Consider the following 23,679-nt stretch of genomic DNA (forward strand, 5'->3'; position numbering starts at 1 on the left):
ATATGTGGATTTTTTACTGCACAGGGTCAGTGACCCTAACCCCTGCATTGTTCAAGCATCAGCTTTATACGCAGAAGCATTTCTCATCACCTCTATCATTTCTAAACTAATCCAAGCCTTCATCGTTTCTCATCTGGAATGCTACAATAGCCTCAACCTCCCAGCTTCTACTCTCACCCGCCTACAGACTGTTCTCAACAGAGCAGCTAAAGCAAAATTTTAAAACGTTATGTCATCTAGTGAAATGTCCATGTCAGGTTTTTGTCAGAATGACCAGGGACTACCAGCAAGAAATTTGCAGAATTTGTGGGAACAAGTTTCTTGGCTTTTTTTGTATCTAATAGCTAATAAACCTTGAATATGTGGCAAGAAAAGAAAAAGGTAAGATCATGTCCCTCCTTGGTTCCCAAACCCTCCAATATTATTTGTGACACATCCAAAGTCCTTATGGTCTATAAGGACTGAAATGTGTGCCCCACCTCCCTCCTGATTACAAGGCCTTTGCTCCTGATTGTTCCCTTTGTTAGGAATACTCTTCCCCCAGAGGTATTTATTTATCATTGCATCCCTTGACTCGAAAGTAAGCCTCACGAGGCAGCGAGTTCATTTTCTTCACTACCTCATCTGCAGCGTCTAAAACAGTGACACAGTAGGCACGCAATACGTATTTTTATACGCTGCGGGTAAGCGGTAACTGCACCTGGCTTTGAGGCTGAAAGGCACGGGATCTGTGCAAGGAAAGATGAACGTGACTTCAGGGAGCCTCTCGGATACAGAAGGGCTTCCCAGTCGATTGGTTCCTCTTCCCGCCCTAACCAAGTCTCTCCCTGGCTCCACCCCTTTTGGAGCCCTCGAGAGTTAACCTTCCGCACTCCCCCAGCCCTTTCATCCTCCCAGCCAATGCCCGGGCAAAAACTGCGGGAGGCGGGGCAAGAGGTCTCCTGAGGGGGCGGGAGGCTCCAGCCTCCGGGACACAGAGATGAGGAAACCTCCAGATGCCTAGAAGGGTCGGAGGGTGAGGAGGGGGGTTAGTGGGGAGTCCGTGACGCAGTTCCTTCTCCGCTGTGTTCCAAGATGTGGGTCGGGCGCTTTCGGTGAGGGGTATGTGGCAGGCTGGCGTGGGGGCTCGGTCCGCGTTCTGGGAGTGGGTGGGGCCACCGCCCGGGAGCCGGGCCTCCTTGAGGGCAGCACGCTCGGCGACAGGGAGGGAGGTGTCGACTTGGGTAGTTGTGGGCCTCTCCGTGGGCCTCTCCCTCCCCGCGTTCGGTGCTGCCCCTTTGTCCGGGGTCTCCTTTCTCACTCCGCGTAGCTGCTCGCTCTGACAGAGCTGATAGTGGTGACAGAACTTTGTCATCCCCGCCCCTAATCAGCAGGCTGCCCTGGTCACAGCAGTCGAGATCCCAGCCAGGCTCAAAGGACTCCACAACCCGTCTTCAACACCGGTTTGAATCGGAACACCGGTCCGTTCCCCGCTGTGTTCCCAGGAAGGAAAGGAACCCAGGAGGACAGGGTTTTCCCGAAGGTGGCTCGCTCATTCATTCATTCATTCAACAAATCCTCATTGAGTACCTACCACTAGATGCTAGTTCCTGTGGTTACAGTTGTGTACAAAACAGAGGTATTTTCTGGTAGGGAAGAGATGGAATAAGCTTGAAGGGTTAGAAGCAGAGTCTGGGAATCTGGAGAGGTTGAAACCAAAACGGATTGTGAGGGCCAGTGACTCTCAGAAATAGGTAATTGTTAAAAAACAAGAAACAAGAAAACATTCTCCTCTTATCCTCCCTTTAAGGGCTTAGTTTTCTCTTTAAAGGTATTTGACTCAGCCAGGTTCCCTTCTCATCCCTCTGCTGCAGACGTCTGCTGGAAAAAGTTGGATTGCAGTTGGAATTTATTTTGCGGTTAGAGAAGAATACGGGAATTTTTAGATATCAAACAGAACAAGTGAAAAGGAGCAACTGTAGTTTGATAGAACGAGGATTACCTTCAGACACAGATTTGTCTCTCACCTGCTGCACAACCTTTGTCAAGTCACTCAACCTCTGGGAGCTTCATTTCCTCATCTTCAGAGTGGGAATTATCACCCTTACTGCTCACAGTCTTTGCGAAAGGAAGGTGCCCAGTATGTGACACTGCCCTGAGTGTCCTCTGGGAGTTGAGCTCTCTGAGAACTCAATCATTTCTGTCTGTTTACAGTGATTCAGCATCCCATTAGGAACTTCCACACCAAACTCAAGGAAGAGATCAGGCAAGATTTGTGCTGGGCAGATCTTTGGAGTGAGGCTGTCTGTGCTGGGCAGGTGAGACCTATGCTGTGAAATTTGTTATCTGGGGACAGGAATCCTACATGCTAGAGAAAGGGGACCACAGCTGAAAGGGAGCATTTCTGGATGGCTATTTACTGAGGAGGAAAGAAGCAGAGAAGTGGGAGTGGGGCCTCTGAACCTTGAGGAATAGAGTTTGGGGATGGGAGGAAAGGTAATATAGTTGAACTCAAATTTGGGTGTCAGGAGACTTGGACTTGAGCTGCAGCTTTCCTCTAAGTTTCGGTCTCCCCATCACCACATTTTAATATAGAACACCAGGAGGTCTGGACGATCTGTTCTAGCTCTGACATTCTGAGAATCTCTGACTAGGTCAGTTTCTCAGGGAACTGGGGCCCCTGCATGGCCCCATTGCGACAGCATTGCTGAGATTGCAAATATACTGTCATGGTGTTCAGACAAGTATGAAGCACTAAAGGGATGAACAAGTGGAGGTCAGATGCGATTCTCACCGTCCCTACACCCAGATTGAATTAAAATCTTAAATTTGTTTAACATTTCAAATCATACAACATTCACTTAGCCCTCTTTGTGCTAGGAACTTTGTGGGATCCACATATGAATACCATGGGCCTTGCTCTTTGGGGCTTAGAGCTGAGTGTGTACTTGTGAGGCAGAGTGACACAGACATACACCCAATTAATTCTAGTATAAAGCAACTCTAGTTTATATTACAGATTTGTTAAGGTGTTTCCTCGAAGTACAGAGATTTCTGTATGGTAAAATCTATCCAGTTTGGTCATGACGTCAGGCTTTGTTTTATGTTTAAGGCACAGGCCTTTTTCTTCCTGAGGTCAAGTAGTTCCTCTGATATTTTCTCCCAGTTGTTTTATTTTTTTTCCTTTCAGTTAAAAAAAAAATTGTTTTATTTATTTTTGAGAGAGAGAGAGAGTGGGGGAGGGGCAAGGCAGAGGAGGACAGAGGATCTGAAGCAGGCTCTGTGCTGACAGCAGTGAGCCTAATGCGGGGCTCAAACTCACAAACCATGAGATCATGACCTGAGCTGAAGTTGGACGCTCAACTGACTGAGCCCCCAGGTGCTCCTTCCTTTCGATTTTTTTTTGAAATTTATTTATTTACTTATTTATTTATTTGAGAGAGAGGGTGCAAGTGAGTGAGAGGCAGAAAGAGAGAGGGAGAAAGAGCTAGACAGAGAGACCCATGAAGGGCAGAGAGAGAGATGGCGGTGGGGGGGGGGGGGGGGGGGAAGCAGGGCTCACCTGAAGTGGGGCTTGAGCTCACTGGATGTGGGACTTAAATTCATGAACCGTGACACCATGACCTGAGCTGAAGTCAGATGCTTAACTGACTGAGCCACCCAGGCACCCTCATTTTTATCTTTCATTCATCTGTCTGTCTGGAATATTCAGGTGTTCCCTCTTATTCCTCACCCCATTGCAGCCAATCAGTAACCAAGGGCCATGTGACCACTGCTCAGAGGGACTTGAACAGGCAGGTGATGTGGTGAATTAAGGGAATACAACATCCCAAGGTAAAACCTCTTTCTCTTTCTCTTTCTGCTCTTTGTGAGTTTCTCACAGCCTGAACTGAATGGTGGTCCTGAGATCAGAACACTCACCCATCAATCTCAGGGATTTGTGGGTCAGAAATCTGGGGGGCCTCATTGGTTCTCATCTGTTTACCAGTTGTCTGAGAGTGTGCTTTTATGCACAGTTGCTTGGGTATCTCTAGTGTCCTGCTGGCTCTGTGGTCTCATCTATCCCTGCTCCTACTTCTTCAGCCAAGAGTTCACTTTCCCTCCTAGTGCCTGGGAATTCTTCCAGGTTTTCTGAGGGAATTTTCCATCCAGTCAGGCAGAGGACAAATAGGTTTCCATTTGACCAGTTTCTCCTCGGATTGGCCCTCCCTGATCTGATAAGTCTTGCTTCCTTCTCTGGTCCCCCAGAACGGCCCTGGGTTTCCTTATGCACATCCTTGTGCATTTCTCTTTCTCCCTTCCTACTCTTCTAACCCAAGTCTCCATCTCAGTGAGCTTATACTTTCTCATGACTTCCTCTGTCACCTCTTATTCTTAAATTTGCATTCCTGACATATTCTTCCTTTTCTTAATCTGAAGTGTTTTCCTACATCTTCATCTTTCTTAGTGACACTACCATTATAGGTATTTAGACCTGGATCTGATAACCTTGAATTCTTTCTTTTAGTCATCCTCTGTATCTAGTCTGATAAAAGTGTATGCTTTCCTGGAAACAGCTGGACTTCATTGTTCTCTATCCTGTATTTATCCTGGACTGGGGTCTGACTATCTCATTCATTTGTTCATTCATTCAACAAACATTTATTGGGCACCTAGAAAGTGGCAGACCCTCTAATGGTCACCCATACTGCATTCCTAAAGTTGTCTCTCAACTCATTTCCCTTCCTCCATTCCTTTTTTTCACCTCTAACCCATCCAGGCTAATCTTCCTAAAGCATTTTTTTTTTTAAGATTTTTATTTGAAGTGTAGTTGACATACAATATTATACCCTAAAGCATTCTATTCCCAATTTCACTTTTATGTAGGATGATAGAAAACTTATTGTTCAAACTTGGTATACTTTTGTTAGTTAAGGGGGCTGCCGTTAATGATGCTGGAATAGCAAGTATAAACCAGCACTGTTCTGGGACAACCAGGATATATGAGCACCCTACTCCTAGGTAGCGTCTCTTGGATTATTTCTTTTTATATCCCTCAAATACGACTCATAGGATACCCAGCTGCCTCTCTCCAGTTTTCTACTTCATGATGCTGAGAGAAATATTAATGTGCTGGGATGTGGAGGGAAGTATGGGGACGAGGGACAATGAATGATAATGCTTGAAAAACTGTATTCTTGACAAGTGAGAGTGAGAGAGAACAGCAAGGTAGAAAAAATATAGAATCAGGAAAGAAAATGAGAATGGTTGGTACTCATTTCAAATTATATATCAAATATATAATATATATTAAATTATATCCATATATGCCCCATAATTTCAGTGTTCAGGCTCATATGACTTCAGGCAACGTAATTTTTTCATTCCTTTATTTGTTCATGAAAAAAAATTTTTTTTAGTGCCTACTATATGCCTGGAACTGTGCTAGATGCTGGGAAGACAAAGGTGAACAAAATGGACAGAATTCTCACCATCATTGTCGCGACCGGCGGGACAAACACCGAGGTCAGGGGCCTGAAGGTAGGGGAATGCAAGAAAAAAAGAGAGAAGAGAAAGTTTGGGAACAGGAGGGTCCCCTGGGCTGATGGCCCAAGTGACGGCTTTATTGCTGCTATACACAATCTTTTATAACCAGACTCTTATGGGTCAGGTCATTCTAAGAATAAACAGGTTTCACATAATCGCTGCCAACCAAAACATTTAGTTCTGTGTTTCTTGTGCATTTTCTAGACGGGTCACAAGACCTTGTTGATAAGATTGCTAGCAAAACACAATTCCCATGTTTGTTTCTATCTGACTTGGGATAGAAAAAGGGAGGTAGCATTACTGCCAACACCTGCAGACCACAGGCTTCAGGAATTAACTTTCTCGGCCTTGACAAGGCTTTCGTATGCCCTTGAAAGTGGGGGAATGGGAGGGGGAACCACCGGGTTGGCTTGAGTCAACGGGGAACATTGCTCGACCCGGTCTCAGCCTGGCACCAGGGCCCGGCCCCCCACACATCATGAAGCTATGTGATAGTGTAATCTCCCACTTATTTCTAAGTACACTGGCCCTGTGCAAGTCATTTCCCATTTCCTTCTGAGGAAACAATTCCTTCCTCTTTTGGGGCTCAGCCAAAGGTTTGCCTTTTTAAGGCACCTTTCTCCGAGCATTCCTGGCCCCAGTAATCACTCCCTTCCCTAGCCCCCTTCACCTCCTAATTGGGTACTTCATAAATTTTAATTTGGTCTCCTAGTTTTTTGCCATTTATTCTATTGTAAGCTCCTTAAAGGTAGGTGTGATACTTTATGCTTATATTAGTGTGCCCAAGCTGCTGTAACAAAATTCCATAGACTGGGTAATTTAAACAACAGACATTCCTTTTCTCACAGTTCTGGAGCCTGGAAGCCTAAGATTAAGGTGATCACCTGATTCAGTTTCTGGTAAGGACTTAGGACTCTCTTTCTGGCTTATAGATGGCCACCTTCTTACTGTGTGCTCATATGGCTGTCCTCAGTTTGTTGGGGGGAGGGGAGGCAGGAGTGGAAACAAAAGTGAGCTCTCTCTCATGTCTTATTGAAAGGACACACTAATCCTGTCAGATCAAGGTTCCACTCTTATGATCTCATTTAACCTTAATTACCTCCTTAGAGGTCACATCTTCTAATACAGTCATATTGGGGATTAGTCATGTAAATACCTGGCTATTAACATTTTCCATGGATACCTCTTTCTTGAAAGCCACAACAAGATCTTTTCCATAGCAGCCTTGAGCAATAGAATAGTTATGTCACTAGCTGGGAAGCTTCAGATCAGTCATGCCTAGAAATGAGACATATTGGCTTCAAGGCATTTGTCTCATTCTGAATCTCTAAAATCCTTTGTTCTAGTAGTTACGGGAATCCATTCCTCTAAAGTCATTTCCCAACTTTTCCTAAGTAATACTTACAAAAAGAATTGAAAAATACAAGTTAGCAGAACACAGTTTGCTTAGCAAGATTAGAGCCCTCAATAACAGTAAATATATAAACTTACCCACTTTTTCATCCATCCATTCATTCATACTACCGAGAGTGTGTATTTTCTACTTTTAGTTTGTATTTTTCTCCTTTTCTGCAATAATGCTTTTAAAAAGTTTCCCTGTTAGATCCAAAACAGAGATTTGTACAAAGTAGAATGCTCAGTAATTACTACTTTAAAGCGTGTATGAAGAAAAGTTTCAGAGCAGATTACAAATGAAAAAACAACTCAAAAAGAACCATCAACTTTCTCAGAATTTTGGAAGTGGCTTCACTTACTGTCTGACTCTGCTTTGCAGGCCCCTAGCTTCTTACTGATTTTCTTCCTGTTTGATTAGGAGGGGTAGCGGCAGCTGGATGTGAGTGTGCTTCAGGATCCTGACAAGAGTCCGCCCCCTTACCATCATTTTCTCTGCCTCCCCCTTATATCATCGGCACAAGTTCGTATGTATGTGTCCCTGTATGGCATCAGTGGCACCTATGTTCCTGAGATATGAACTCTAACCTCAGTTGGAGGTTCTCTTCCTTCCTCGCTGGTCTTGGGCACTCACCATTGGACATGCTTCTCCTTCAGAGACTGTGACTCAGTTTACCACAAAGCTATGAGACAATGGAAAGTGGTCAAACTTTTATGAAAGGCAAAGGCAGTACTACAAAACAATTTCATTTCTTCTGACTCAATAACTCACTTGTAGAGCTTTTATCCTAGGAATATATTTCAGTAGGAAGAAAACTTTGTTTAAATGATCATGATAGGGACTCCTGGGTGGCTTAGTCGGTTAAGGGTCCGACTCTTGGTTTCTGCTCAGGTCGTGATCTCATGATTTGTGGGATTGAGCCCCAAGTTGGGCTTTGTGCTGACAGCGTGGGACCTGCTTCAGATTCTCTCTCTCCCTTACTCTCTGCCCCTTCCCCATGCTTTCTTTTTCTCTCTCAAAAATAAATTAATAGACTTAATAAAAAAGTGATCATGATAGCATTATTGACAGTGGTTAAACCTCAGGGAGCAACAGAAATGTCTGACACTAGCAAAATTGTAGGTAAATGATAATGAATTCAGTTGGCAGTGTATTCTATAGTCACAAAATGATCTTATGATTAAATAGCAATGTGGAAGATTACATATGAAAACTTGGAGAAGTAGGATACAAAATTATATCTACCATATATTTGTGATTATATAACTATAAATATGGACAAGTCTGGAAAGGAACATAGTAAAAGGAACATTAATTATGTGTTCGTATCATGCAGTCATCTTTCTGTTTTCCTTTTATGACCCAATCTTCTCCATATTTGAGATATGCAAAGATTACCTGTATGTCCCGAGTTTCATGTTAAATTCTTTGGGAAGTTCCTGCTCATTCCTGACATGGGTTTCATGTATTGGCCCCTTTTGGTTGTGCCGTCTCCTATTTTCACCCTTTTGCCACTATTAGATACTTTACCATTGTATCATGCAAGGTCTTATCAGAGTTTCCCGTGCCATATTTTAGCTGACCCTGTTCCCCCCCTCAGCCTCTGAGTTTCACACTGTAGATTTAGTGATAGCTTGTCAGAGTGGTAGCTTGATGAGAAGCGGAATGAGCACATGTGGCTAGATTCAGCTACAGAGCAATCCCTACAAAGTAGGCTATGGTGTGACTAGGCTCCAGTAGGCTCTGTATTGGAAGAACTGTGTTACCCCTTATTAAGACAGGTCTTAAGAACAGAGATGTGTATAGGGGCCTCATACCTGGACTTAGAGCAAAAGATGAAATCTTAGTCATACCCCAAGACAATCTCAGTTGCTGATCATTGAAACAATTCTTGAGCATCTGTTTTGTGCCAGTCACTATATCATTGGTATTAGGGGAATCAGTCAGCAAGAACTAAAAGCCAAACTATTTTGAAGAGCTGGTGAACTAAGGATCTTTCAGTTCATTTTGTCTAGGGACCAGATGAGGAGTTAGTTAGATGACTCCAATTCTGGGAGTAGAGTATGAGATAGGAGGAAACCAGGGTGGATTTTATATTACTGATTGCTGATCCTGATCCTGGACCTGTTGGGTTCCTGTCCTGTCTTCCCTTAAGCCTTTACCTCGGCCTCTGGGTCTGCCCTTATTTTTCTCATCTTATTTGTAATCAGTTCTCTCTGACTTTGAACACTTCCTCTTCCTTGTAAGGCCCTGTGATCTACCACATCTTGTTATCTTTGGATAATTCTCCTTCCTCTAGTGTAGAGAATGGGTGATATGTGCAATTTCTCTTTCTTCTGTCAGATGGTGAAACTGGGACTGAGGAGGTGTTGATTCCAAAGTATCATTCCTGAAAAGTCAGAATCTCACACTTTGAAGAGAACTCCACAGAGGTGTTGCCAGGGAAGTCAAAATTTAGAAAGCTCCTCTGAAAGGAAAGAGAAGACTCAAGAGGCCAATGTGATGCTTCAGGCAAGAGAAAATGAGGAGAAAGACCAGAAACTTCAGACATAAGACAGTTAAAGACAATAAAACACTTACAGAAGTGAGTGAGCAAGAATCTGAAAAAGATGGTAGTCAGTGTTTGGATACTGCAACAAACATGAAAATTCATGCTGGAAAGAGACAGTATGTATGTACTGAGTGTGGGAAAGCCTTTAGTCAGAGTGCAAACCTTACAGTACATGAGAGAATCCACACAGGGGAGAAACCCTATAAGTGTAAAGAGTGTGGAAAAGCCTTCAGTCATAGCTCCAACCTTGTGGTTCATCGGAGAATCCACACTGGACTGAAGCCCTACACATGCAGTGAATGTGGGAAATCTTTCAGTGGTAAGTCACACCTCATTCGGCACCAGGGAATCCATAGTGGGGAGAAAACTTATGAATGTAAGGAGTGTGGGAAAGCCTTTAGTCGGAGTTCAGGTCTTATTTCACATCATAGAGTTCATACTGGGGAGAAGCCCTACACTTGTATCGAGTGTGGGAAAGCCTTTAGCCGTAGTTCAAACCTTACTCAACATCAGAGAATGCACAAAGGAAAAAAAGTTTACAAGTGTAAGGAGTGTGGGAAAATATGTGTCTCTAATACAAAGATTATGGACCATCAAAGAATTCACACAGGAGAGAAGCCTTATGAATGTGATGAATGTGGAAAAGCTTTCATTTTAAGGAAGACCCTTACTGAACATCAGAGACTTCACCGTAGAGAGAAACCTTACAAGTGTAATGAATGTGGGAAAGCTTTTACTTCTAATCGAAACCTTATTGATCATCAGAGAGTTCACACTGGCGAGAAACCCTATGAATGTAATGAATGTGGAAAAACCTTCAGACAGACTTCTCAAGTTATTCTACATTTGAGAACCCACACTAAGGAGAAACCCTATAAATGTTGTGAATGTGGGAAAGCCTACCGTTATAGCTCACAGCTTATTCAACACCAGAGAAAACATAACGAGGAGAAGGAAACCTCATAAATGACATGTATTGTGGATAGTAGGCCTAACTGCTACTTTTTGAAAAACCGGCTTTCATTATTATCAACCTTAATTCAATTTCTGAGACTCCATACAGGGGAAGTTACCAGAAGTACACAAAGATTAACAAAGGGATATTCATGCCAGCATCATATATAACTGAAGGAAGAGAACTAGATTTTCAGTAACACTGGGTTTAAATGAATAATGGTCTATCCACATGACGGTTTTGCAGCCATTATAAACATTTTTAAAGAATATTTAATGCCATGGGGGAAATTATTTGTATAAAATGGAAGATAAAAAACAAGTTTGATCCAAATTAAAAAAAAAAAAATTTACGTATAGGAGAAAAATGAGAATGAAATAATACCAAACCAAAATGTTAACAGTGATTACCATTGGGTGATAGAATTATAGGCGAATTCTATTTTCTTCCATATACTTTTCTATGCTTCTTAAAGACTTTTGTACAATGAGAATGTACTACTTTTATATTCAGGAAAGTACAGTATTTTTTTAATTGCAATGAGTGTACATGCTCATTTTCACTCAGCAGTGTTATGACGGTGTGTAGAACATAGACCCTAAACTCATGGGATTCCACCTTAATACTGGCACTTAGTAGCAGTGGAACCATGAGGAGGTCGTTTCCTTTTAGAGCCTATTTCCTGTTTATTAAGTCATAAACACTAGTTATTGATCTTTTGCAGTTTTAGAATAAGCTGACTTTACAGGCTGTCAACATGATGTATAATTCACTTAATCACTGTTAGGTTAAAAGAACAGCAAAAATTCACTATATTCTCTCCCACAGTTGTTGAAGGATCTGCAGATAATAGAGGCTTCATTTTTTCAACATATGTCTACAAAACCAGAAAAAAATGTCCTCTTATGAAACTGAAATTGCAAATTGCAGGTTCCTAACCTGTAAAGATGCAGTCAGCATAATCTAAAACTTGGGAAAGACACTGCCTTCTCACGTTATGTACAATTTAGTAGTTAAAAGCACAGACTTTGGAATGAGAGACATGTTCTGATCCCAGATTTGCCACATACTAGCTTGTCAATTTTGGACAAGTCATTTAACTGCTCTGAGCCTTCAACTTATCTGTAAAAAGGGAATAACTACCTATCTCACAGAGTTGTGATGATTTAATGAGATAATGCACGTATTGTGTGACAAGGCTAGCACATAGTAAATGAAAATAGCTTAAGTATGGGACATTGGGGCAGTGTTTCTAAACACGTAGAGTGATTCAGGAAAACCCTTACATAAGGTAGCATTTAAGACATTTTTGGGTGTAATGAACACAGTATCAAGTACTAGTAGTGAAAACCTTAAGAACATTGATTGTTTACTTATGGGGAAGGCTAGAGGTAAGCAGTTCCAAGTTTGGTTTGGCAACTGAGCAATTCACTAAACTTAAGTCTTAACTCCGTAATTTTCAGCACATTGGCTTTCATTTTTGGAGCCTCCTGGTAGTAAGATGTTGGCTATAGCTACAAGCTCTTCTCTTCACACAACTATGTTTCAAAGTCAGGAAGTGAGGAAAGGAACTGAGGTTTTCTGATCTGTTTGCTTTCTTCCTTTTATTACCGAGAAAAACCTTTCTCAAAAGAAGGGCGGGATGCTATGCAGTCAGTACTACAGGCGCTTGCTAGCTTCCTCTGCCTTTCTTTATGTCTGGTCCTTTGAGAAGGCCTTAACCCATTTTCAACCAATATATAAACCTTTAAGTCCTTAGCTCAGAATCCATCTGGGAATACTTAGAATCTGCTCATTCTTAAATGTGGTCCTCCTCTTTCTTTGTATGCAGTGAATCCCTAAGCCTAATGCCACTTGTCTTATGCACATAGTGAAGTATTGTTATCCCATAACATTTGTACAAGAAAATTGAGCCTCAGTGAGGTTAGGTGACTGCTAGTTAGTGATTGGAATGAGGATTTGAACTCAGATCTGAGTGTTAAGTCCACGCTTTCTTCATTATACCAAAGTACCTCTGCCTGCCATGGTGGTTCTGTACATGAGTGGGAGGCCAGTTGGGATTCTCCTGAGTGAAAGGTAATTGTATCTGGGTAGTTATTTGCCCATGGTTTCATGAGGAAGATGCTATCTATCTCCTCTGAGTTTGATTTATGGTTTATCTCTGCACCTTGTAATTTAGTTTAATGATTATATATTTCTGCCTTTCTCTTACTGGAGAAAAAGAAGCAAAAGGTTGTGAAGGGTATAGTTGTGTGAAAATGGATTGTTTGGTTTTGTCCTATTTTGATAGGATAGTGGCTTATGTGCAATTATATGATGTAATTGTCCCTCTTTGCACAGTTATTCAAAGCAAGGTTTGGAGGCTCTGGAATGGATTTGCTGCATTCCAGGGATAGAACTGTTGTATCACCATTGGGTAGGCACTTCCCTGAGAGTCTGGGCGGACACGAGAGTAGGGTAACCTACATGGAGCAGTGAGTTACACTACTATAGCAGTAAGGGTCCTTCCATCATTTTTCCCTTGTCACATGTCCTTTTAATATTAAAGAAGGTGTTTGTAATTAGTATACTTTGCCTTTTGTCACGTCAGCCATCCTCACCTGCTGATTACCTATGTGGAAACTCCCCATGACTAATGTCTATTGGCTGTCGAAACTAAGAAAACAGGCAGTTGGCTTCTTGTGTGCCTGTCAGAGGTTATTTTTTGAGCACTAATTATTACTGAGCAGAGTTGTTGATGCTTTTTATATGTTACTGAGCAGGTAACCTCTGACCAAAAACATTTTCCTATTACTGTGTCATAGTGCCTGAGATTCTTTCGTCCAATAGGCTTTCTTTTTCATCTTAAAAGACTTTTGTGATCTTCAAGAGTAAATGCCTTCTGGAAGGATACTGTGTCATCTCAAACCCAGCAATCTGAATACAGATCTTCACATTTCTTGTCCCAGGCAAGCTACAAGAATAGACCCTCACCCATTTTCTAGGCTGATACTTGTCTTAGGCTGCAGGAGTACATGTTGATAAGCGGTCCCCATACCCTTTCAGATAAATATTCTGCAATATAATCTGAACTGATAATCCACCTTCCTCCAGGGACTTTTTCAAGACTGTCAGCTGTTTATTTCAGTCAGAGTTTAATTATGAAGTTCTTACCACACTTTCAGGCCTTTTCATGATACACTCTAGATTCAGGGTCTGTTTGTGTTTTTTCCAGCTTCCGGTACTAATGGAAACCTAGTTGTTGCTTAATAGCAGTGCTTCTTCTGCAGCCCCTCAATTGTTAGTTTTTGTCTCCCTCAATCCATTTACCTGTCTTTACTGCATTTCTTCTCTATTCTCCATAAAAAAAAACCCAGCTGTTTTGAAATATACATCATTAGATTACTGTGTATTACCCATCCCTGTTTTCATTACCTACTGGCTTCCTGTGCACTCATACTTACTCATGTGTTTAGTATCCAGAATATTCCTGAGGAATATGAAGAGGTGATATTTTTAGCCACAGACATCCCAGTTGCGTAGAATTGCTCTTGCGTGGAATAGAAATATATGTGTCTCCTTTTAGTTGAGGAAGTATGGAAATAAAGTTTCATTTTCTATAGCCTTGATTAAAGGGAAATGTGAAAGATAAAGAATTCTGCATACAGAGGAGAGAATCTCCCTAGGCTTAGAGATATTTTTTATTGATGGTGTATACTATATCAGGGCTTACTTGGAACAGAGAAGAAAATCAAAACCCAAAACGGCTTTAAATAACTGAACAATTCTGTTGCATTTAAATCTCATAACACCAAATTTCATGTTTGCTCTATATTCTCAGTGATAAACTTCCTTTTTAAAAAAATTTTCCACTTAATATAAACAATTCCATTTAATATAAATAAAATAGTATGCTCATATTATTAGATTGTTTTTAGAAACTAGACTGTCTTTAATCACCTCTGATGTTAGAAAACTTTTTGCAGGACATACTTATAATTCCTCCAATAAATCTGTTGTTATATACTTGTTTTAAATATCACTGATTTTTTTTTTCGTGTTGTTTCCTTTGTTCAGAGTGGGAAGAAAACAGTTCAGTTTGCTTTTCTAAGCATCTGTTTTTGGAATAAAGTGATTTGACTTGTGTCTGATTTAAACACAACATGAAGCTTGTTATTTTCATACTCATATTACAGAAATGAGAGCTCTCTAGCCAATATAAAGTGTCCTTTCTCTGGCCTCATCTGTGTTTCAAATCTGTACTATTATGTAGACTTCACATGGGTGTATAAAACCAGCTATGTTCCTTGAAGTCCATTTCTGCTCCAGAAAATAGGCTCATGAGGGGGAAAAAAGGTGATGGCAGACTCCTTTCTGGACAACACAGATGCAGGACCTGACTAGTTCCCACTCCTACTGACCGTGTAAATGCACATGGCACAATTTGACCACAGGGATTGTGGACATGCAAAAGGTGTAACGAATCTCTGAAACTAAGGCCAGTGAACTCCAAATCCGGGAGTTAACATGAGTTAACAGCACACATACAGATCAGTGTCCCAGGCCCACCAAATCTGGAGCAGAGTCCAGGAATCTATAGGAAATAACACTTTCACAGTGGGAATTGAAAAACATTTTTCATTAGGAACCTTGACTCTTTACATGACTACTTTTATAATGATTGTCCATTTTTCCTTCAGAAGAACCTATAAATTACACAATGGTTGAGACATATACCAATGTTTGTATGATCATGACAAATTAGCAACCAGTTTACTGAGTATGAAATAAAATGCTGTCACATTTGCAGTGTTTGTTTTACCACAGAATTGAGCAGAGATTCATGTCTTTAAAAAGTATAAAGTATAATAGAACAGTATGGCAAACCAGATAATCATAAAGCCCTTTGGCTACAAAACAAAACCTAGAAATTCTGGGTAAAATTTAAACATCCTTTTAAAGGGCTTTCAAGAAGGTGAGATAAATCCAAAGAACCTAAAATGAAGAGGGAGTGGAAGCCAGAAAAATAAGTGGGTGATGATACCTTGGGTGCTATGAGGCAGTTTGGTGACATCAAGGAATGTAGATTTTTATCTGGTTTAAGGGTGCAATTTGAATCTGTGGGGTTGTAAGAGGTGGAGAATTGGCACAGATTTCCATAGGAAGCCCAGATGTTTATAAGTGTACACCCTCAGTGAAAGCATGCATTAGAAGTCATGCAGGAGTAGAGGGGCGCCTGGGTGGCTCAGTGGGTTAAGTGTCCAACTTTGGCTCAGGTCATAGTGTCGGGGTTCACGAGTTTGAGCCCCACATCAGGCTCTGTGCTGACAGCTCAAGAGCCTGGAACCTGCTTCAGATTCTGTGTCTCCCTCTCTGTCTGCCCCTACCCTTCTCATGCGCTCTCTCTCTCTCTCTCTCAAAAATAAACATGAAAAAAAAATCAACCAGGAGCAGAGAAAAACATAAGTTGTGAGACTCGTCATGGGCTTTAAGTGGAAAATAAAAGTCTCCCTAGGGGTCCCTGGGTGGCTCAGTCAGTTAAGTGTCTGACTTAGGCTCAGGTCATAATCTCACAGTTTGTGGGTTCGAGCCCTGCATCAGGCTCTGTGCTGACAGCTCGGAGCTGGCTTCAGATTCTGTGTCTCCCTCTCTCTTTGCCCTTCCCCAGCTCACATTCTATCTCTCTCTCTCAAAAATAAATAAACATTAAACAAACAAACAAAGTCAGGAGTTGGTCCTCATGGTAATTTAGGGTTCAAATTTGGGAAACACCAAACCAAGAAAGTAATATAAAATTAGATATGTGCTTTTCCAAGTATTCATGGAACAGTTATTTAAAAATTAACAAATTTTTAAAAAATGAGTTATGTGATTGTTACAGGTTGAGCCTTTTAGAAAGTATACATAGACAAAGAATAACATGCAGCAAATTTGTTGGAGAGTGTTATTGGGATTAACACCCAATAGAGAAGGAGAAGAGAGAGGGGAAAGTAGTGAGAGGGGAGAAAACCAGATTAGTAGTAGGAGAAGTCATCTATGTTGCAGATGCAGTTACCTGTGTTGCCTTATTGCCTTCAGACTTAGACTGGGCTGGCTTTTCAGAATGGTCCAGACCTAATGTGAGAGGTCTGGGCCCTTTTACCCCTTCATCAACAAATCACTGAGTACAAGCTCCATCACACCATCCTAATGGGAACCATGATCTTCAGTGAGGTATATTTCTTTAGCTGAGGATAGTTGCTAAAGAGAACTGACAGTTGAGGACTTTTAGCCTGCCCCTCTAGTGAGCTGGAGGGCAAGGGGACAATCCAGGGAAATACAGACAGTTCAACAAAATGTCTTCTACACTGGTCATAATGCAATTAGAATAGAAATTAACAAAACCATGTACACTTGGGACTTAAACACAGCGTTTCTAAATAATTCATGAGTTAAAGAAGAAAACTTAATGAAAATGAGAAAATACCTAGACATGAATAAAACTAAAGGAGAGACTCTCTCTTCTGGCCATATTGGAGTTATAGGGACCAGAACTGCATTCTCACCTGACACAAAAACCCCAGATAAAATATATGAAACAATAATTTTTTAAAAGTTTATTTATTTTGACAGAGAGCCAGCATGAGCAGGGGAGAGGCAGGCAGAGAGAGAGAGAGAGAGAGAGAGAGAGAGAGAGAGAATCCAAAGCAGGTTCCACGCTGTCAGTGAGGAGCCTAATGTGGGTCTAAATCCCATGAGATCATGACCTGAGCTGAAATCAAGAGTCAGATGCTTAGCTGACTGAGCCACCCAGGCACCCAATGAGACAATGATTTTTAAGACATTGACCTCAGCAACAAAAAACAATGATCCCTGATAGATGGAAACAAGTGAGGTGAGTCCTTATGTGCCCCAGTTTATTGCCTTAAGAAAGTCCACAGGCAGTGACATAGGGAGAGAGAACCAGGTGAAGTCTGGTGAAATTGTTGAGTTGAAGAGAGCTGAGAATCCAAGGAGACTAAGGCAGGTAGGGTTCACAAGATAGTACTGGAGGAGAGAGAACTACACAGAATTTTGGGGATCTGTGAATGGTCCCTGCAGGATATTCAGCAAAGTACTGAATGAAGAAACATCTAAGGTTGTGGGGGGGCATTCCATAGGATTTATGTGAACACTTCTAGGCACAAAAACGAGACCAGGAATAGTGTCTTCCCACAAACCAGACTGAAAAAAAGCAATTCCTTTATGCATTGGATAAAGTATTCGAAGGGGCTTACCTCAGCAGTAGAAAATAAGCCATAGAATAAATCTGAAGAAAACTACTCCAAGGTACATCATAAATTGCTTAAAACCAGTCAAGAAGAGAAAAATTATAAAAACAGCCAGAGGAAAAAAACACATGTGCACAGGAAGAAGATAGGGATTACAACAGATTTCTCATTGTATTCCATGCAAACATGAGGACAATTGAGCAACATCTTTAAAGCACTGAAAGAAAAACTTGCCATCCTGGAATTCTAGACCAGTCAATATATTATTCAAACACAAACCAAAACATATCTTCAGACATTAAAAAGCTAAAAGAACTCATTAGTAGCAGACCTGCACAAGAAATGTTAAAGTAAGTCCTTCAAGAATAAGAAAAATGACATCAGATGGAAATATGGATTTTTCAACCTTTGTATTACATTTTCTTAAACTTTATTTAAGTAATCTCTACACCAAACATGGGGCTCAAACAATCCCAAGATGAAGAGCTGCACACTTCCAACTGAGCCAGCCAGGTGCTTCTCTCTTACTGACATTTTGGACTGGAAAAGTCACTTTTAGGTTGTCCTGTGCATTATAGGACATTTAGCAGCATCCATGGCTTCTAGATGCCAGTTGTTTCAAGCATCGATGGCTTCTAGATGCCCTCAGTTGTTTCAAAAATATCTGTATCTATAGACAGTGCCCCCAGGGGAGAACCCCTACTAAACAAGTTGAGAACCACTGTTATACAGAAAGTGGTATAATATCACTTGAAGGTAGACTCATAAAGATACATACTATAAATCCCAAAGCAATCATTAAAATGACAAAACAAAGTTATAGTTAATAACAAGTTAAAGTTGCATAGAATCATATGCCCACAAATTAGTATATACAAAATTGGTGAAATCTGAATAAACTCTGTGGATTGTAACATACAATTTGTGTGGTTGTGATGTTGTGCTCTGGTTATGCAAGATGTGACCACTGGGGGAAACTGGGTGAAAGGTACACAGGAACTCACTGTTTTGTTTTTTTTTTAACTTCCTGTTATCCCCCTCCCCAAAAAAAAGTTCAACAAAGAAAAGAACTAAATAAGACTGATTGCAATTTAATTCCATCCTATATATGTTGTGAGCAATTTAATTCCATCCTATATATGTTATTGCAATTTAATTCCATGCTATATATGTTATGAGCTATTTGGGAAGGTGGAGTGGCATGGAAGTTTTTTTGTTTGTTTTGGTTTTTGCCTCTCTCATCCCTGAAATGCAGCTAGGTAAACACCAAACCATCTTTCACACCTAGAAAACTGATCTGAGGATTAACACAGTAATCTGCACAACTTGAGCCACAGAACTCAGCAGGTACACAGTATGGAGAGGTGAACTGGGGGAGAGAGAGGCTGTGGAGGGCAGGGAACTATTTTTGCTTGCAGAGAGGAGGGAGATGGGAGAGTACAGGAAAAGCACCCCCTTGAAAGCAGCTGGAGAAAAAGAGAGAGTGGAAACACCTGCAAGGGACTGAAAGAAAGGGAGAAAAGAGAAAGGAGAGGGTTTAAATACCATTAATGACTCTATGAACAGGGGAGTGCAGAGTCTGAGACCCCGCAGCTTGATACCTGGCGGAGCTCCAGTGGGAAGGGCAAATCCCTAGGAGCAGAGTGAGATCCGAGGGGTCCTTGGACCACACAGAGAGAGGCAGCTCCCCTGCTGGGAGGACATTTGGTAGAGACTGTGCAGCCTCCCCACAGGCAAAAGTCTCAGCAGACCCCAGAGTATAGCCATGTTCACTGATGTTGGAACCAGGATGTTGAGGGTGAAGCCTGCTGCCAGATGTGTATTGTGATTTACCATAGCCCATGAAATGCTGCTGCTACATGATTGCGTGAACTTTTTCAGGGGTGGGTTGGTACCCAGCTGCAGTCTCTAGGTATCTGCAAAGGTGCAGTCATGCGAACCTTCCTGGGAGCAGGTCACCACCCGGCCTCAACCAGAGGGTCTGAGTGGGTCAAAGATGCAGGCCCCTCAGAAGTGAGGGGTTTGGAAAGACAGCCCCATCTGAGATAAAACTCAGGAGGGAGGTGCTGCCTGGCAGGCTGACGGCTTGGTCATGGACAGCACAGAAGCAGGCAGTGGACGGAAGCCGGAGACAAAGGAGGGGTGCTTGATTGCCAGTTGGGGAGAGCATGGAGTTCTGACACTAGAGACTGGGTAGCTGGGTGATTCCATTTTCATCCCTTACATGCATGCGCATACATGCCAACAAATGCCACAACGATCCACCCCAGTAACTACACAGTGCCATCTAGTGGAGAACGGAGACATTACACCAAGTCCCATCCAGCAGGGCCAACCATGCTCTAGAGGAACACCAGAAATTTCTCTGCCTGCTTAGTTTACAGGCTATAACGTGCTTCATAGTTTGACTTCTAGGGGAAACTGGATATAATTTAAAGAGGAACACCAGAAATTTCTCTGCCTGCTTAGTTTACAGACTATAAAGTGCTTCATAGTTTGACTTCTTCTAGGGGAAACTGGATGTAATTTCAATTGTATTTCATTCTGTTTACTGGTCTACCTATTCAAGTTTTTTCTTTTTCTTTTCTTATCTTATTCTTGAATACAGAAAGAAAAAAACTTTTTATTTTCCGTTTTTATAAAAAAGATTTTTCTTTATTTTTTTCTACTGTATTTTTTACTTTTTTGTAATTTTTTTAAATTCTATTTTACTTTCATCACTTATTTTTATTCTATTTTATTGTATTCATTTTTAAATTTTTTCAAACAATTTCACTTCCCTCCTTTTATTCTTTTTTTCTATTCCCTTTTTTTCCGTATTCTATCAAACTTCTTTCAACAACCAGACCAAAAAACACCTAGGATCTAGCACCCTTTATTTGATTTTTTGTGTTGTTTATAATTTTTAAATTTTTAGTTATTTTTTTATTTTATTAATTCTTTTTCTTCCTTCAAAATGACAAAACTAAGGAATTCACCCCAAAAGAAAGAACAGGAAGAATGACAGCCAGGGACTTAATCAACACATACAGGCAAGATGTGTGAACCAGAATTTAGAATCATGATAATAAGAATACTAGCTGAGGTTGAAAAAAGCATAGAACCCCTTTCTGCAGAGATAAAAGAGGTAAAATCTAGTCAGGACGAAATTAAAAATGCTATAACTGAGATGTAATATCAAATGGCTGCCATGGCTGCAAGGATTGATGAAGCAGAGCAGCGAATCAGCAACATAGAAGAAAAAATTATGGAGACTAATGAAGTAGAAAAAAAAGAAAGAAAGCAAGGCAAAGGAGGATGATATAAGAATTAGAGAACTCAGTGACTCATTAAAAAGGAATAACATCTGAATCATAGGGGTCCCAGAAGATGAAGAAAGAGAAAAAAGGGTAGAAGGTTTATGTGAGCAAATCATAGCAGAAAATTTTCCTACCTGGGGAAAGATACAGACATAAAAATCCTGGAAGCACAGAGAACTTCCATTAGATTCAACAAACACTGACCATCAACAAAGCATATCATAGTCAAATTCACAAAGTACACAGACAAGGAAAGAATTATGAAAGCAAAAAGGAAAAAGAGTCCGTAACCTACAAGGAAAGACAGATCGGATTTGCATCATACCTATGCACAGAAACTTGGCAGGCCAGAAAAGAGTGCAGGATGTATTCAATCTGCTGAATCATAAAAATATGCAACCAAGAATTCTTTATCCAGCAAGGCTGTCATTCAAAATAGAAGGAGAGATAAAAGTTTCCCAGCAAACAAAAACTAAAGGAGTTCGTGACCACTAAACCAGCCCTGCAAGAAATTTTAAGGGGGACTCTCTGAGGGGAGAAAAGATGAAAACAAAACAAAACAAAACAAAACAGACCAAAACCAAACAAAAAAGACCAAACAAAAAAGACCAAAAAAGACCAAACAAAAAAAAAAAAAAACAAAACACTAGAAAGGACCAGAGACCACCAGAAACTCCAACTCTACAGGCAACCTAATAGCAATAAATTAATATCTTTCAGTACTCACTCTAAATGTCAATAAACTAAATGCTCCAATCAAAAGACATAGGGCAGGGGCACCTGCATGCCTCAGTCGGTTGGGTGTCTGACTTCTGCTCAGGTCATGATCTCGTGGTTTACCAGTTCAAGCTCTGCAGAATCATCTATCATGCTAATGGTTGCCAAAAGAAAGCTGGAGCAGCCATACTCATATCAGGTGATCTAGATTTTATAACTAGATTGAGTAATTACTAGAAATAAACACTGTAACAAGAAATGAAGAAGGGCATTATATCATAATTAAGGGTTTCACCACCAAGAAGATCTAACAATTGTAAACATTTACACTCCAAACATGGAATAACCCAAATATATAAATCAGTTAATCACAAACATACAGAAATTCATTGATAATAATACCATAATCATAGGGGACTTCAACACCCCACTTACAACAATAGATAATTTAAACAGAAAATCAACAAGGAAACAATGGCTTTGAATGACACCCTGGACCAGATGGACTTAACAGATACATTCAAAACATTTCATCCTAAAGCAGCAGAATGCACATTCTTCTCACGTGCACATAGAACAGTCTCCAGAATAGATCACATACTGGTAAACAAATCAGCCCTCAACAAGCCCAAAAAGATCAAGATCATACCGTGCATATTTTCAGACCACCATGCCATGAAACTTGAAATCAACCACAAGAAAAAATTTGGGAAGACAACAAATACCTGAAGACTAAAGAACATCCCACTAAAGAATGAATGGGGTAAAAAAACAAACAAACAAACAAACAAAACGGATGAGGGTAACCTAGAAGATAAAGAGAAAATTAAACAGTACATGAAAACCGAAGAAAATAATAATACTACAGCCCCAAACCTCTGGAAGGCAGCAAAGGTAGTCATAAAGGGAAAGTATACAGCAATCCCATAAAAGGGAAGTATATAGGCCTTCCTAAGGAAGGAAGAAAGGTCTGAGATACGCAACCCAACCTTACACCTTAAAGAGCTAGAAAAAGAACAGCAAATAAAACCCCAAACCAGCAGAAGATGGGAAATGAAAGATTAGAGCAGAAATCAATGCTATAGAACCCAAAACAAACCAAAACAAAGGAAAACAGAAACAAAACAAAAAAAGCAAAAAACAAAAACAGTAGAACAGATCAATGAAACCAGGAGCTAGTTCTTTGAAAGAATTAACAAGATTGATAAACTCCTAGCCATTTTGATCAAAAAGAAAAAGTAAAGGACCCAAATAAAATCAAGAATGAAAGAGGAGAGATCACAACTAACACTGCTGAAATACAAACAATAATAATAGAATATTATGAGCAATTATACACCAATAAATTGGGCAATCTGGAAGAAATGGATGGATTCCTAGAAACATATAAACTACCAAAACTGAAACAGGAAGAAATAGAAAATTTGAACAGACCCATAACCAGTAAACCAAATTAGTAATCCAAAATCTCCCAAAAAAACAAGTGTCCAGGGCCAGATCACTTTCTAGGGGAATTCTACCAAATATTTAAGGAAGAGTTAACACCTATTCTTTTGAAGCTGTTCCAAAAAATAGAAATGGAAGGAAAACTTCCAAACCCATTCCATGAAGCCAGCATTACCTTGATTCCAAAACCAAAGACCCCACTAAAAAGGAGAACTATAGACCAATTTTCCTGATGAACATGAATCCAAAAATCCTCAACAAGATACTAACCAACCGGATCCAACAATACATTAAAAGAATTACTCACCATGACCAAGTGGGATTTAAACCTGGGATGCAGGGCTGGTTCAACATCTGCAAAACAATCAATGTGATACATCACGTGAATAAAAGAAAGGACAAGAACCACATGATCCTCTCAATAGATGCAGAGAAAGCATTTGACAAAATACAGCATCCTTTCTTGATAAAAACCCTCAAGAAAGTAGGGATAGAAGGATTATACCTCGAGATAATAAAAGCCATATATGAAAGACCCAACGCTAATATCATCCTCAATGGGGAAAAACTGGGAGCTTTCACCT

At 40.6% G+C, this 23,679-nt stretch overlaps 1 protein-coding gene across 16 annotated transcripts in view; it reads left to right on the plus strand.

The window, feature by feature from the left end:
• The window catches only part of LOC101099651 (zinc finger protein 660), a 32,192-nt gene extending 17,772 nt beyond the window's left edge, over positions 1-14,420 (plus strand). For 2 of the 16 annotated variants that reach the window (XM_045037996.1, XM_045038003.1), the window contains exons 8-10: positions 2,194-2,297; positions 5,379-5,499; positions 9,242-9,444. In XM_045037996.1, the coding sequence (XP_044893931.1) occupies positions 2,194-2,297; positions 5,379-5,499; positions 9,242-9,291 (275 nt within the window). In that variant the 3' untranslated portion in view covers positions 9,292-9,444. Of the gene's footprint in view, positions 1-996; positions 1,102-2,193; positions 2,298-3,722; positions 3,814-5,378; positions 5,500-6,353; positions 6,405-6,430; positions 7,429-9,241 lie in introns of those variants that run through there. The other 14 variants (XM_045037998.1, XM_045038004.1, XM_045038000.1 and 11 more) reach the window with 12 other exon arrangements.
• Positions 14,421-23,679: the final 9,259 nt, after the last annotated feature.

This window comes from Felis catus, chromosome C2, assembly GCF_018350175.1.
Source record: "Felis catus isolate Fca126 chromosome C2, F.catus_Fca126_mat1.0, whole genome shotgun sequence".
NCBI lineage: Eukaryota > Metazoa > Chordata > Mammalia > Carnivora > Felidae > Felis > Felis catus.